Raw genomic sequence first — 16,021 nt, forward strand, 5'->3', positions numbered from 1 at the left:
TTAAGTACCTCTGCTATTTCCTCTGGTTCCATACACACTTTCCCACTGTCACACTTGATAGGTCCTATTCTTTCACGTCTTATCCTCTTGCTCTTCACATACTTGTAGAATGCCTTGGGGTTTTCTTATCCTGCCTGCCAAGGCCTTCTCATGGTCCCTTTTGGCTCTCCTAATTTCCTTCTTAAGCTCCTTCCTATTAGCCTTATAATCTTCTAGATCTCTAACATTACCTAGCATACTTACATGGATATTGTGAGCATGTACAGATTGGTCACTGGATCCACTGAAAACCAAGTCGTTTATCACCTGGAAACACACAACAAATGTCAGTACCTCTCTCCTCACTACCAGCATACATCCCCCACCACTAAACCCCAACATCCCCACTGCATTGTCATTCAAACTCAACTTTCACTCTCTGTACTCACTTTACCAGTCTCCCCCCATGAATCCTCAAGCTCTGAACCTGCTCCACTGCCTCACATGTCACTACACACACATGCTCCCAACCCAAGCATACATGCTTTCAACCCACACACCCAACCCTGCCCTCCACACACATACACAGAGATACACTGTCCTACACATATACAAGCTACGCTCCTCTGCAACCTCTCTTGGACCCTCCAGCCATACCTTCATGCACAAGACTGTCTTTGTGTGTCCTTCCAGGGTCCTGAGCAGTAATCCGTTCCTGGCATCACGAACGCTGATGGTGCAGTCATACGAGCCAACCAGCAGCAGCCTGCGAGCTCCCTCCTGAGCCGTTGCCAGACAACTGACTGCCCGTGGACCATGACATTCAAACATATCCAGTTGCTTGTTGGTCTGAGAACAGTGGAGTATAACACAAGACTTAGATCTGCTGAGGATGTTGCCAGGACTAAAGAGCTTGAGTTATAGGGAGAGGAAGGCCAGGCTGGGTCTTTACTCCTTGGAATATGAGAGATTAGGGGTCAACGTAATAGAAGTGTTTAAAATTATGACAGGCACAGATAAAGAGGATAGCAAGTCTTTACCTGAATGTAGGAGTTCAAAACTACAGGGCATACTCTCAGGATGAGAGTAAGATTTAAAAGGGGCCTGAAGGGCAACTTTTTCCACAGAGGGTGGTGAATTTCTTGAGGGAGCTGCCAGAGGAACTCAAGAAATCGAAGCAGCACTGGGATACGTACATAGAGGAGTGGGGCTGAGGTACATGGGCCAAATGCAGAAAATTACGACAAAATGGCTTATCACCACAAATTGGCATAGACTTATTCAGCCAAAGGGCCAGCATCTGTGGTGCATTGTTCTATTATTCTATCTGTACCAACTAGTCACAGAATTCTCCAGCTGGGCACACCACTGTTCCCATCAAATCCACACTGTCACAGCTTCCCAAACTATGAAAGCTTACTGGGACCATAGGACAATAACACATAGGAGCAGAATTAGGCCATTCAGCCCATCGAGTCTGCTCATGGCTGATCTCGGATCCCACCCAACCCCATACTTGCCTTCTTGCCATATCCTACGATGTCCTGACCGATCAAGAAACTATCAACTTCCGCTGTAAACATACCCAGGGACTTGGCCTCCACCACAGTCTGTAGCAGAGCATTCCACAGATTTACTACTCTCTGGCTAAAAAAATTCCTCCTTATCTCTTCTAAAGGGTCACCCCTCAATTTTGAGGCTGTGCCCTCTTGTTCTGGATACACCCACCACAGGAAACACATCCACCCTATCTAGTCCTTTCAACGTTTGGTAGGCTTCAATGAAATCCCCATGCATTCTTCTAAATTACAGTGAGAACAGGCCCAAAGTTGCCAAACGCTCCTCATATGTTAACCCCTTCATTCTCAGAATCATCCTCGTGAACCTCTTCTGGACTCTATCCAATGACATCCTTTTTGAGACATGAGGCCCAGAACTGTTGACAATACTCTTTTGAGTCAGTATGGGTGGAAGTCAGGAACAGGAAGGGAGCAGTTACTCTATTGGGGGTATTCTATAGGCCCCCTGGTAGCAGCAGAGATATAGAGGAGCAGATTGGGAGGCAGATTTTGGAAAGGTGCAAAAATAACAGGGTTGTTATCATGGGTGACTTTAACTTCCCTAATATTGATTGGCACCTGATTAGTTCCAAGGGTTTAGATGGGGCAGAGTTTGTTAAGTGTGTCCAGGACGGATTCCTGTCACAGTATGTGGACAGGCCAACCTGGGGGAATGCCATACTAGATCTAGTACTAGGTAATGAACCAGGTCAGGTCACAGATCTCTCAGTGGGTGAGCATCTGGGGGACAGTGACCACTGCTCCCTGGCCTTTAGCATTATCATGGAAAAAGACAGAATCAGTGAGGAAAGGAAAATTTTTAATTGGGGAAGGGCAAATTATGAGGCTATAAGGCTAGAACTTGCAGGTGTGAATTGGGATGATGTTTTTGCAGGGAAATGTACTATGGACATGTGGTCGATGTTCACAGATCTCTTGCAGGATGTTAGGGATAAATTTGTCCCGGTGAGGAAGATAAAGAATGGTAGGGTGAAGGAACCATGGGTGACAAGTGAGGTGGAAGATCTAGTCAGGTGGAGGAAGGCAGCATACATGAGGTTTAGGAGGCAAGGATCAGATGGGTCTATTGAGGAATATAGGGAAGCAAGAAAGGAGCTTAAGAAGAGGCTGAGAAGAGCAAGAAGGGGGCATGAGAAGGCCTTGGCGAGTACGGTAAAGGAAAACCCCAAGGCATTCTTCAATTATGTGAAGAAAAAAAGGATGACAGGAGTGAAGGTAGGACCGATTAGAGATAAAGGTGGGAAGATGTGCCTGGAGGCTGTGCAAGTGAGCGAGGTCCTCAATGAATACCTCTCTTCGGTATTCACCAATGAGAGGGCACTTGATGATGGTGAGGACAATATAAGTGAGGTTGATGTTCTCGAGCATGTTGATATTAAGGGAGAGGAGGTGTTGGAGTTGTTAAAATACATTAGGATGGCTAAGTCCCCGGGGCCTGACGGAATATTCCCCAGGCTGCTCCACGAGGCGAGGGAAGAGATTGCTGAGCCTCTGGCTGGGATCTTTATGTCCTTGTTGTCCACGGGAATGGTACCGGAGGATTGGAAGGAGGCAAATATTGTCCCCTTGTTCAAAAAAGGTAGTAGGGTTAGTCCGGGTAATTATAGACCAGTGAGCCTTACGTCTGTGGTGGGAAAGCTGTTGGAAAAGGTTCTTAGAGATAGGATCTCTGGGCATTTAGAGAATCATGGTCTGATCAGGGACAGTCAGCATGGCTTTGTGAAGGGCAGATCGTGTCTAACAAGCCTGATAGAGTTCTTTGAGGAGGTAACCAGGCATATAGATGAGGGTAGTGCAATGGATGTGATCTATATGGATTTGTGGTGGAGGGAGTACATTCAGATTGGAGGATTGTGACCAGTGGTGTCCCACAAAGATCTGTTCTGGGACCTCTACTTTTCGTGATTTTTATTAACAACCTGGATATGGGGGTAGAAGGGTCGGTTGGCAAGTTTGCAGACGACACAAAGGTTGGTGGTGTTGTAGATAGTGTAGAGGATTGTCAAAGTTTGCAGAGAGACATTGATAGGATGCAGAAGTGGGCTGAGAAGTGGCAGATGGAGTTCAACCCGGAGAAGTGTGAGGTGGTACACTTTGTAAGGACAAACTCCAAGGCAGAGTACAAAGTAAATGGCAGGATGCTTGGTAGTGTGGAGGAGCAGAGGGATCTCGGGGTACATGTCCACAGATCCCTGCAAGTGCCTCACAGGTAGATAGGGTAGTTAAGAAAGCTTATGGGGTGTTAGCCGAAGTCGAGGGATAGAGTTTAAGAGTCGTGATCTAATGATGCAGCTCTATAAAACTCTGGTTAGGCCACACTACTGTGTCCAGTTCTGGTCATCTCAATATAGGAAGGATGTGGAAGCATTGGAAAGAGTACAGAGGAGATTTACCAGGATGCTGCCTGGTTTAGAGAGTATGCATTATGATCAGAGATTAAGGGAGCTAGGGCTTTACTCTTTGGAGAGGAGGAGGATGACAGGAGACATGATAGAGGTGTACAAGAGGAATAGATAGAGTGGATAGCCAGCACCTCTTCCCCAGGGCACCACTGCTCAATACAAGAGGACATGGCTTTAAGGTAAGGGGTGGGAAGTTCAAGGGGGATATTAGAGGAAGATTTTTTACTCAGAGAGTGGTTGGTGCATGGAATGCACTGCCTGAGTCAGTGAGAGGCAGATACACTAGTGAAGTTTAAGTTGACTACTAGACAGGTAGATGGAGGAATCTAAGGTGGGGGCTTAAATGGGAGGCAGGGTTTGAGGATTGGCTCAACATTGTGGGCCGAAGGGCCTGTACTGTGCTGTACTATTCTATGTTCTATGTACTCCAAGTGCAGTCTGACTAGTGTCTTATAAAGGCTCAGCATTATCTCCTTGCTTTTATATTCTATTCCCCTTGAAATAAATGCCAACATTGCATTTACCTTCCTTACCACAGAAACAACCTGTAAATTAACCTTCTGGGAGTCCTGCACGAGGACTCCGAAGTCCCTCTGCAACTCTGATGTTTGAACCTTCTCCCCATTTAGATAATAGTCCGCACTATCGTTCCTTTTACAAAATTGCATTATCATACATTTCCCAACACTGTATTCCATCTGCCACTTTTTTGCCCATTCTTCCAATTTGTCCAAGTCCTGCTGCAACTGCATTGCTTCCTCAGCACTACCTACCCCTCTTCCTATCTTCGTATCATCCGCAAGCTTTGCCACAGAGCCATCAGTTCCAATATCCAAATCACTGACAAACAATGTGAAAAGTAGTGGTTCCAATACTGACCCGAAGGACACCACTAGTCACTGGCAGCCAACCAGAAAAAGTCCCTTTTATTCCCACTTGCTGCCTCCTGCCAGTCAGCCATTCCTCTATCCATGCCAGTATCTTTCCTGTAATACCATAAGATTCTATCTTGTTAAGCAGCCGCATGTGTGGCATTTTATCAAATCCCTTCTGAAAATCCAAGTAAATGACATCCACTGCCTCTCCTTTGTCCATCCACCCTTCCACCCTGCTTGTTACTTCTCTAAGAACTCCAATTGATTTGTCAGACAAGATTTCCCCTCACAGAAACCATACTGACTGATTTATTTTATCATTAGTCTCTGAGTTCTCTTGAAACGTCATCCTTAATAATGGACTCCAACACGTTCCCAACCACTGAGGTTAGGCTAATTGGCCAATAATTTAATTTCTTTTGTCTTCCTCTCCTCTTGAAGAAGAGAGTGATATTTGCAATTTTCCAGTCCTCCGGGACCATGCTAGAATCAAGTGATTCCTGAAAAATCATGACCAATGCATCCATTATCTCTATAGCAACCTCTCTCATAACTCTGGGATGTAGTCTGTCTGGTCCAGGTGGCTTAGCCACCTTAAGACCTTTGAGTTCGTCTAGCACTTTTTCCTTTGTAATAGCAATGGCACTCACTCCTGCTGTGGATGTGGAAAAGAGCTTGAGGTATCAGTGAGAAGGAAAGAATACAATTTCAATTGTGTGTTGGGAGGAAGGAAGACTATTCAGTGAGAGAAGAGGCAGCTGTACAATCATTCAGTAGTAAAATGGAGAAGCCATGAAAATGACAACTAACACTTAGAGTCATAGAGTTATACAGCACAGAAAAGTTTAGACCAGGGGTTCTCAGCCTTTTATACGTCACGGCCCAATACCATTAAGCAAGGAGTCTGAATCCCAGGCTGGGAGCCCCTGCATTACATGCAGGCAAATGGGACAAGCTTGTAAGTGCTCTATTCCAGATTTACTGACAGTGTGCCAGTAAGTGTGGTGCTGTACTGGGGTGTCTGTGAGTGCTGGCAGGGCAGGCCCATGGCTCTGAAAGCTCCTCCCACAGGAACGGAGGTTGGCGTAAAGTGGTATGGGGTGAGGGGCTTTTCTTAAGGGCAAGGCGGTAGGGGAACGGTGGTGGGCCACTGGCAAAATGAAGAATGGGGAGGGCGCTCTGCGTTCTCAGGGTGATGCAAAACTGACCTTAATGTGAAGTGGCAGTGGAGATTCCTGAGAATTGTGTGAGAATGAGGTGAATGGGAAGGATTCTAGGAGCGTCTGGATCGGGAGCAGATCCTGGTCTCAGCATCATGGGCAGGGAAGGGAGAACTCTTTCAACTGCATACGTGTTGGGTATGTGATGCCCCTTCTGAGGAGAGCTGCTCATTCCTCACGATGGAGAAGTGTGGTTTAGAAGCGATGCTCCAAATGTAACCTGTCTTGCTGGGAGGGGTGGGATCGGGCACCAAAAATTCACAGAGAGTGTGGGTAGGGGTTTTGGATTTGTGCTGATTAACTCTTCCCTCTCCACCAACCTCAGAAGATGATTCCCATCAAGTGAATCTGGGTCCTGGGAAACTGAGTCAAAGTTCTGCCTCACATGAGGCTGCTAAACAAGAAGCCATAGTAAAGATACTAACGTGAATAGCAGATGGGCTGCCAGGCAGGAGGCAAAAATTGGCAATAAAGGGTGCCTTTTCTGGTTGGCTACCAGTGGCTAGTGGTGTTCTGCAGGAGTCAGTGTTAGAACAGCTTTTTTTTCCACTTCACGTGTCAGTTATCTGGATGACAAAAATGATGGTTTTATGACCAAGTTTGCAGACAATATGAAGATAGGTGGAGGCCAGATGATGTTGAGGAAGCAGGGAGTCTGCAAATGGACTGACAGGTTGCAAAGTGGCAGCAGATGGAATGTAGTGTAGGAATGTGTATGGTAATGCACTTTGGTAAAGGAATACAAGCATAGACTATTTTCTAAATAGGAAGCAAATTCAGAAATCAGAGGTGCAAAGAGACTTGACAGCCCTCATACAGGATTCCCTAAATGTTTACTTGCAGGTTGAGTTAGCAGTGAGGAAGGCAAGTGTATTATTAGCATTCACTTCGAGAGGACTAGAATATAAAAGCAAGGACGTAACCCTAAGGGTTTATAAGGCACTGGTCAGACTGCATTTGGAGTATTGGGAGCAGTTTTAGGCCCTGTATCTAAGAAATGATGTGCTGGCATTGGAGACGGTTCAGAGGAGATTCACAAGAATGATCCCAAAAATGAAAGTGTTAACACGTGAGGAGTGTTTGATGGCCCTGGGCCTGAACTCACTGGATTTTTAGAAGAACTGGTGGAGGGGGGGGGGGTGCGGAATCTCATTGAATATTGAAAAGCCGAGACAGAGTGGATGTGGAGAGGATGTTTCCAATAGGGAGAATGTCTAGGACCAGAGAGCACAGCCTCAGCACAGGACATCCCTTTAGAACAGAAATGAGTAGCAATTTCTTTATTCAGAGGATGGTGAATCTGTGGAATTCATTGCCACATATAGTTGTGGAGGCCAAGACATTGGGTGCACTTAAAGTGGAGGTTGATAGGTTCTTCATTAGTAAGAGCATCAAAGGACATGGGGAAAAGGCAGGAAACTGGGGTTGAGAGGGAAAATCTATAATGATCAAATGGTGGAGCAGACGCAATGTGTCGAATAACTTGCCTCTGCTCAGTGACTCTGCAAAGTCGGTCACAAAGAATGAGTTGGGCCAAAGGGTCTGCTTCCGTGCTTTAAAACACTACAGCTCTAAATGCTTTCAATCGGCTCACCACGGTCACACTCCTTAGAAATTCACCAAGCCCCTACTCCCAAAATCCCTGTAAACAGAGCAGTATCCTGAAATCACAGCTTAACACAGGAAGCCTATTCGCACACTTCCTGTAAATACATAAATCCCATTCCCATACTCCCAGTAAACACTGAGGCCCCATTGCTGCACTCACTGTAAATGCAACAGGACCCTGTTCTCACATTAACTGGAAACTCAAAGTCGCTGTAAGCACTGAGAGTCCATTCCAATGCTCCTTGCAAACTCACCAGGACCCCATTCCCACACTCCCTGTAAATTCCAGGGATCATATTCTGAGGCCCCCTCCACTAGGAACCCTGCTCCCCTTCAATTCCTCTAAACACACTGGGGTCTTGTATCCCTTAATGTAGTGGTCACCAACCTTTTTAAGCCCAAGATCTCCTACTTCAGCCTTAGTGAAAGGCAAGATCGACCTACTAAATCGTTTAGTCACACGCATGCACACCGGGCAGAAAAGACCAGAAGTAAAACCCCGCAACCCGGAAACAATCTCTCTTTACAAACAGCTTTCAGTAGCTGGAGTATTGCTATATTACAATTACCCTAATTAGTATTACTTATTTTTATAATGCTCACATTACGCCTTTAATTCTATGTTCCATTATTTAATTTTATTTCAACACGAAAAATAAATGAATAAAAATTGACTGTTGCACTCAGTGTGATGACTGGGGCTGAATACTTTCTGCTAGTTTCCTGGAATTTGGCTCATAACTACAGACATAGCTACAGTCTGAGACAGTCTGTGAGGTGTCTGTCAGTAAAACAGCTCCTGTAGTTAGATTTCATAATTGTCATCCATTGCACCACAGTGCCCTCGAAAACCACCTGACAGATTGAATATTTGAATGGACAGTTTCCTTTGTTAGACTGAATGTTGAATCTGCCACGTTTTTCAGGTGTTTTGTATTGGTAAGCTGTTACTGAGACACGTATAAGTTTCAGAGGTACGCACCGTTTTTTGTTTCCCAGTTATTTACATTTGGGGAATGTTGGAATTTAAAGGGGGAGAAGTGTTGTAATGTGAACATTATAAAGATAAGTTAATACAAATTAGGATAATGGCAATCTAGCAATTCTGTAGCTACGTGGCTATGGAAAGCTGTTTGTAAAGAGAGGTTGCTTCCATGTTGCGAGGTTTTACTTCTGGTCTTTTCCACTATGGTGCATGGCGGGGAGCTATACACATGCGCACTGGGCAAAAAGAACGGAATTAAAACCCCGCAACCGGAAACAATCTGTCTTTACAAACAGCTTTCAGTAGCCGGAGTATTACTATATTACCATTATTCTAATTGGTATTACTTATTTTTATAATGCTCACATTACAACGGTATTTGTGTATTTATTTATTTTTTTCATTTTTTTCGGGATCTACTGGGAAAGTCTCAAAGATCGACTGGTTGGCGACCACTACCTTAATGTCTCTAAGCTCACATGTTTCCCCAGAAAAAATATACTAACTGTAATATGTACAAAAAAAAAAGGGAATTAAAAGTGTGTTTGGAAATTAATTCCACAATCTGAAAAATATGCTAGTCTGGTAGTCTGGCACCAAATTTGCAAGGGTATCGGATGATTGGAGTTTTACTGTACCAAAGGGAATAAAACAGTAATGGTAATACAGCAGCTAGTATCTGTAGGAACTGACCTTGACACTGAAGGTGAACACAGTTCCATTTGCTAGCCCAATGTATAAGATTCTCCACCGACTGTGTAGACTCAACACCCGGTCTGTCAATGTGAACTGGTCCAGACGAACTTTGGTCTGCTCAAATTGGAAGGAGAATTGAAAATGAGATCTGATTATAGCAAAACCAATAGTAACAACAGCACGAGTTGTCCATGAAAGGTAAGGAAATAGACTCCCCCTCATTCCCAGAAATGCAATGTGGAATGCACCCCATTACAACTGGAAATGACACCAAATCTGCACCAGGAGCTGATCAATTCCTCAAGGCTCTCTTTGCCACACACTGCCATTGGGCAATGTTGGTGCTAGTGTTAACTACCAGCTGGACAGAACATGATCAGCAAGTGCCCAACAACCTCCAGACAGCAGGATTTGCCAGTCCGGCAATGGCTGAGAGTTGTCTTGACACAGCATTCTGGATAACATGATTCACAGACCAATGGCTGCTGCTGCTGTTATGTCACAGTGACTATGGAAAAGAGTAGTGTCGATACTTCGGGCCAAGACCCTTCATCTGATGATAACGATGTAGTTCTGATGAAGGGTCTTTGGTGAAAGAGTTCACAACAGGGATGCACAGCCTGAAAATTTAAGCCATAACTCTTACACAGGTCAGACATTATTTAATTGAATGAGGGGCTGGGTGAAGGTCAACTAATCCCCAAGACTGTTGGTATTAATGAGAGAGCTAAATAATCCACAAATACCTTTACATCATAACATCGGACGGTATGGTCACTGGATCCAGTGTACAGGCACGCAGTCTTTCCTTGCAGTTGTATAATCAGTAAGCAGTTCACCTTGGTACTGTGTGGCTCAAACGTACCCACACACTGCCGACTCTGAAAAAAGTGCAAACAAATCCCCAGGCCAAAGTTGCATCTAACAAAACGTTTGTTCAGAAAAACAACTAAGTTTGATTTTTATAACAGTGCAAAACCCTTAGGAACTCAAAGTTACCACTGGTCCAAGGCTCTCATACACCTCTTTAGCCAATGCTTTCAAATTTTTATATATCCACACTATATCCATTGCCTGACAACCAAATTCAAGGAATCTGGAGGAGATGGGAACAATTGAAATGGTGGGCATGAATTTTCTTGAAGATTTTTAAAGAGAATAAATATATTGGAGAGGATGCTGAGGAGATTGAGCAGGATGCTGCCTGGGATGCAACATTTCAGTCAAGAATAGAGAATGGATAGGCTGGGTTTTGCTTTTTTAAATTTTAAAAACAAGCTGGACTGCCCAGCAACCCACCTATTTAAACCCAGCCTAATCACAGGACAATTTACAGACTTTATTAAACAGCTGTAGATGAGTGTGTCCGCATGAAACCAATCAGAAGCCCTGCATGAACCATGAAATCCAGAATTTGCTGGGAGCTAGATCAGCAGAATTCAAGAATGTTACGAGATGCAGGTATGATCTCTGGAAAGCCATCTCATGGGCGAGGTGGAGAATCCAGATTAAGAGTGGAATCACCAAGGACTGCTCGATAGCTGTGGCAGGGTTTGAATGCCATAAGCTACAAAGTTAAATCTAGCAAATTAGGGGACAGACGAGCTTTGCTTCCAGATGAGCTCTATAAGGCCTCTGTGCTCGCTTTGACCACCAGAACAGGGCAGAACCATCGTGCACCCCCACATCTCCCAATGATCCTTTGGTCCTCATATCTGACGATGATGAACGAGCTCTGTGCAAGAGGGTGAATCCAAGGAAAGCATCTGGTCCGGATGGAGTACTTGGCCGAGTACTGAAGACCTGTGCTGATCAACCTCTCGCTTCGGCAGTGTGTGTTCCCACCTGCTTCAAGCAGGCTTCAGTCATACCGGTGCCCAAGAAGAACATGGTAACCTATCTTTATGAATATAACCAAGTGGCACTTACAACCACAGTGATGAAGTGTTTTGAGAGACTGGTGTTGAAACATAACAGCTCCTGAGTGGTGACTTGGATCCGCTCCAATTCACCCACCAGAACAGGTCCACAGCTGACGCTATCTCATTGGCTCTTCACACAACTCTGCAACATCTGGACAGCAAAGGTGCATACATCAGGATGCTCTTTATGAATTACAGCTCAGCATTTAATACCATCTTCCCCTCAAAACTAATCAGTAAACTCCAAGACCTGGCCTCAATACCCCCTGGTACAATTGGATCCTGAATTTCCTCACTTCTAGACCCCAGTCAGTTTGGACTGGCAAAATCATCTTCTCCACAATTTCCATCAGCACCGGTGCACCATAGGGATGAGTGTTCAGCCCCCTGCTCTAGCCACTTTGACCCGGCTGGTGGCGTAGTGGCATCAGCATCGGACTTCAGGACAAAAGATCCCCGGTTCGAATCCAGCCGGCTCCCCTGCACGCTTTCCATCCGTGCTGGGTTACGAGCTGGTGATCTCTTTGGAAACTCACCCGGCAGAAGGCAATGGCAAACCACTGCTGTAACTTGCCTCGTACGCGGTTCCCCACTACGTCAGAGAGACGTGGAGGGAAATCATCCGCTAACCGGAGAAACTCCGGATGTAACATACCTGTCCTTTTCTACGCACTTTGCATCTATGATTGTGTGGCTAAATACAGCTCCAACACCATATACAAGTTTGCCGACGACACCACTGTTGTGAGCTGTATCAAAGGGGGTGATGAATCAGCATACAGGACAGAGATTGAAAATTTGGCTGAGTGGTGTCATAACTAGAACTTCTCAATGTCAGCAAGACCAAGGAACTGATTGTAGACTTCAGGAAAGGGAAACCAGAGACCCATGAGCCAGTCCTCATCAGAGGTGGAGGGGGTCAGTAACTTTAAATTCCTGGGTGTCAGTATCTCAGAGGACCCATCATATAAGTGTAATTGCAAAAAAGCACCTCTACTTCCTTAGGAGTCTGCAGAGATGGCATGTCAAAAACCTTGACAAACTTCTATAAATGCTTGGTGGAAAGCTTACTGTATTATGACCTGTTATGGGAACATCAATGCCTCTGAGCGGAAGAACCTACAAAAGGTAGTGGGTTCAGCCCAGTACATCATGGGTAAAGCCCTTCCAACCATAAAGCACATCTACATGAAACAATGTCACAGGAAAGCAGCATCCGTCATCAAAGATCTTCACCACCCAGGCCATGCTCACTTCCCGCTGCTGTCATCAGGCAGAAGGTACAAGTGCCTCAGGACTCTCACCACCAGGTTCAACAACAGCTACTACCATCAACCATCAGGCTCTTGAACAAAAAGGGATAACTACACTCATTCTATTCCTGGTGTTTCCACAACCGATGGTCTCACTTTAAGGAGTCTTTATCTTGTAATTGCATGCTCTCATTATTTATTGCTATTTATTTATATTTGCATTTGCACAGTTTGTTGTCTACTGCACTCTAGTTGATCTGTCATTGGTCCTGTTACATTTGTTATTCTATAGATTTGCTGAGCATGTCAGCAGGAAAGAGAACCTCAAGGCATAACATGTTTGTAATCTGATACTAAATTTTACTTTGAACTTTGATTTACAATGACCTACTAACCAACATGTCTTTGGACTCTGGGAGGAAACCGGAGCGCTCAGAAATCATACAAACTCCTTACAGACAGTGCCAGACTAAAACTCCAAACTCCAACCCTCGAGTTGCAATAGTGTTGCGGAAACCATTATACTACACTGGTGCCCCAAACTTTTCTTGGGAGTGGAAGAGGCAGAGGGTTGCTTGAATGATGTTTTTAAAAATAGTGAGGGGCACAGATAGCATAGACAGTAGGAATCTTTTCCCAAATCATAGGTTTTTAAAAATAGACAGCATAGGTAAAGTAAATTTATTAATGTACACATTATTATGCGCTATATAGAGATTCCGTCATCAAAGATCTTCACCACCCAGGCCATGCTGCCATCAGGAAGCGATTTGGCATGTCAACAAATACACTCAAAAACTTCTATAGTTGTACCGTGGAAAGCATTCTGACAGGCTGCATCACTGTCTGGGATGGAGGGGCACAGGACCAAAAGAAGCTGTGGAAGGTTGTAAATCTAGTCAGCTCCATCTTGGGCACTAGCCTACAAAGTACCCAGGACATCTTTAGGGAGCGGTGTCTCAGAAAGGAAACTTCCATTATTAAAGACCTTCAGCACCCAGGGCATGCCCTTTTCTCACTGTTATCATCAGGTAGGAGGTACAGAAGCCTGAAGGCACACACTCACTGATTCAGGAACAGCTTCTTCCCCTCTGCCATCCGATTCCTGAATGGACATTGTATCTTTGGACACTACCTCACTTTTTTAAATATACAGAATTTCTGTTTTTGCACATTTTTTAATAATCTATTCAATATACATAATTGATTTACTTGTTTATTATTGTTTTATTTATTTTTTTTCTGTCTCTGCTAGATTATGTATTGCATTGAACTGCTGCTGCTAAGGTAACAAATTTCACGTCACATGCCTGTGATAATAAAGCTGATTCTGATTCATTTTCTTGCAGGCATTTACAATAAAAAGAAATACATAAGACTTTATTAAAATCTGTACATAAAAAGAGACAACAAATGAAAAAATAATGCTGAGAGCATGAGTTTTAAAGAGCCCTTTAAAGTGAGTCTGTAGGACATAGAATCAGTTCAGAGTAGTGGTTGTTGAATTTATCCATGCCAATTCAAGAGCCTGATGGTTATAGGATAACAAAGACAGTGTGGGACCCAAGGCTTCTTTATCTCCTACCTGATAGCAGTAGGAAGAGGATATAGTCTGGATGGCGGGAATCTTTGGGGATGGATAAATGCTTTTTTGTGGCAGTACTCCATGTTGAATTCAATGGTGGGGAGGGTTTTGCATGTAATGGATTGGGTTCTGTCCACCACTTTCTGTAGACTTTTTCCTTTCCTCCCCATTGGTGTTTCATACCAGTCCATGATGCAGCCAGTCAGGATATTCTTCACTATGTGTAGATCTGACATGTCACCAAAATCTTTAACAAACCTCTGTAGATACAAACTTCTAAGAAAATAGAGGTGCTATCATGCCTTTTTTTGTGATGGCACTTATTTGCTGGTCCCAGGGCTGATGCACTAATGAAAGGTACTTAGAAGTTACTGACCCTCTCCATCTCCATTCCCCTGATGAGGACTGGCTCATGGCCCTCTGGCTTCTTCCTCCCAGAGTTAATAATCATGTCTTTGCTTCCATTGAATGAGAGGTTGCGTGACACCACTCAACCAGATTTTCAATCTCCCTCCTATATGTCGATTCATCACCACCTTTGATTTGGCCAACAACCAGTGGTGTCATAAGCAAACTTAAATAAGGCATTGGAGCTGTATTTAGCAACACAATCACATGTATACAACACATAGAGCAGGGACTTAGCACATCGCTTCGTGGTTAACCTGTGCTGATGGTAAGTGTGGAGGGGTTACACAGTTTGCCAATCCAAACTAACTGGGAACCGCCAGTGAGGAAATCAAGGATCCGGTTACACAAGGAGGGACTGATGCCGAGATGTTGGAACTTAGTGATGAGTTTTGTACAGATAGTAGTGTTGAATGCTGAGCATCCTGATACATGCACCTTCATTGTCCAGGCATTCCGGAGCTGAGTGCACAGCCAGTGAAATGGCACCTGTTGCGACAGTAAGCAAACAGGAATGCATTCAGGTCACTCCTCAGGCAGGAATTCATACGCCACACAACCAGCCTCTCAAAGCACTTCATCGTGGTGGATGTAAGTGCAACCAGACAACAGGCATTGAACCAGGCTACTATAGTCTGCTTAGGCACCAGGACAACTGATTCCTGATTCAAAGTAGGTAGGCACCTCAGACTGCCAGTTGATTAGGACACGTCTTCAGTACTTGATCAGGTACACCTTCTGGGACAGAAACTTTCTGCCTTGCAGATAAATACAAGGTGTACAGGAAATCTGAGGAAGAATTATTTAACCCAGAGGGTGGTTGGAAGCTGGAACACAATGTATAAGAGTGTAGTGGAGGCTGGGTCAATAACACAGAATAAATGTCTGTGCCAACCACAATGCCAAATTAAATTAATTCCATCTATCTGCAAATGGCCTATATCCTGCCTTTTCATGTGCCTGTATAGATGCTTCTTAAATGCTACTATGAGATCTGCATCCACATTGTGTAAAAAAATACTTGCCCAAATACTGTATCTCTTTTAGACTGACCTCTCCTTACCATAAACCTATGCCTATTGATATTCCACTCAACACTGGAATGGTGGACTGAGCAGCCTGTTTCTGTGCTATTTGACTGTAATACAAGAAACATAACACAGATGATAAAGGTTCTTGGAGATGCACAGTTAGTGGAACCACGAGGAAGGTAAAGGGGTTTTCCAAGGAAGAACAACTTAAACAACAGGAGCATGAAGCCAGCAAGTCACTGTGGGAGGAAGGAATCAGCTGGTGCTTTAAAGTACTGGATAGGGCCCATTAATGGAACGAGTACAGGGAGATGAAAAGTACAGCTATTTCCTCAAACCGATCAGGCACATCGTAATCACTAACACAAGTAAAATTAATCATCTTTGGCTCACAGGGATAACCTTCAAATCACCCCCCACAACAAGCAGCAACAAAAACCTCTCATGAAAACGAAGTCTCTGAATAAACCAACAAGC

The 16,021-nt window shown here is 44.4% G+C and overlaps 2 protein-coding genes across 12 annotated transcripts in view; one reads left to right on the forward strand and one right to left on the reverse strand.

The window, feature by feature from the left end:
* Positions 1–16,021, forward strand: part of heatr4 (HEAT repeat containing 4) — a 215,762-nt gene that overhangs the window by 174,413 nt on the left and 25,328 nt on the right. The gene's annotated exons all lie outside the window — the stretch shown is intronic.
* znf106a (zinc finger protein 106a) overlaps positions 1–16,021 on the reverse strand; it is a 125,801-nt gene that overhangs the window by 12,088 nt on the left and 97,692 nt on the right. For 2 of the 3 annotated variants that reach the window (XM_072263475.1, XM_072263455.1), the window contains 4 exons: positions 10,092–10,226; positions 9,343–9,459; positions 637–828; positions 244–306 (listed from right to left, as the gene is read on the reverse strand). In XM_072263475.1, coding sequence (XP_072119576.1) covers positions 244–306; positions 637–828; positions 9,343–9,459; positions 10,092–10,226 — 507 coding nt within the window. The remainder of the gene's footprint in view (positions 1–243; positions 307–636; positions 829–9,342; positions 9,460–10,091; positions 10,227–16,021) is intronic. The other variant, XM_072263466.1, reaches the window with a different exon arrangement.

Source organism: Mobula birostris, chromosome 1 (assembly GCF_030028105.1).
Source record: "Mobula birostris isolate sMobBir1 chromosome 1, sMobBir1.hap1, whole genome shotgun sequence".
Lineage (NCBI taxonomy): Eukaryota > Metazoa > Chordata > Chondrichthyes > Myliobatiformes > Myliobatidae > Mobula > Mobula birostris.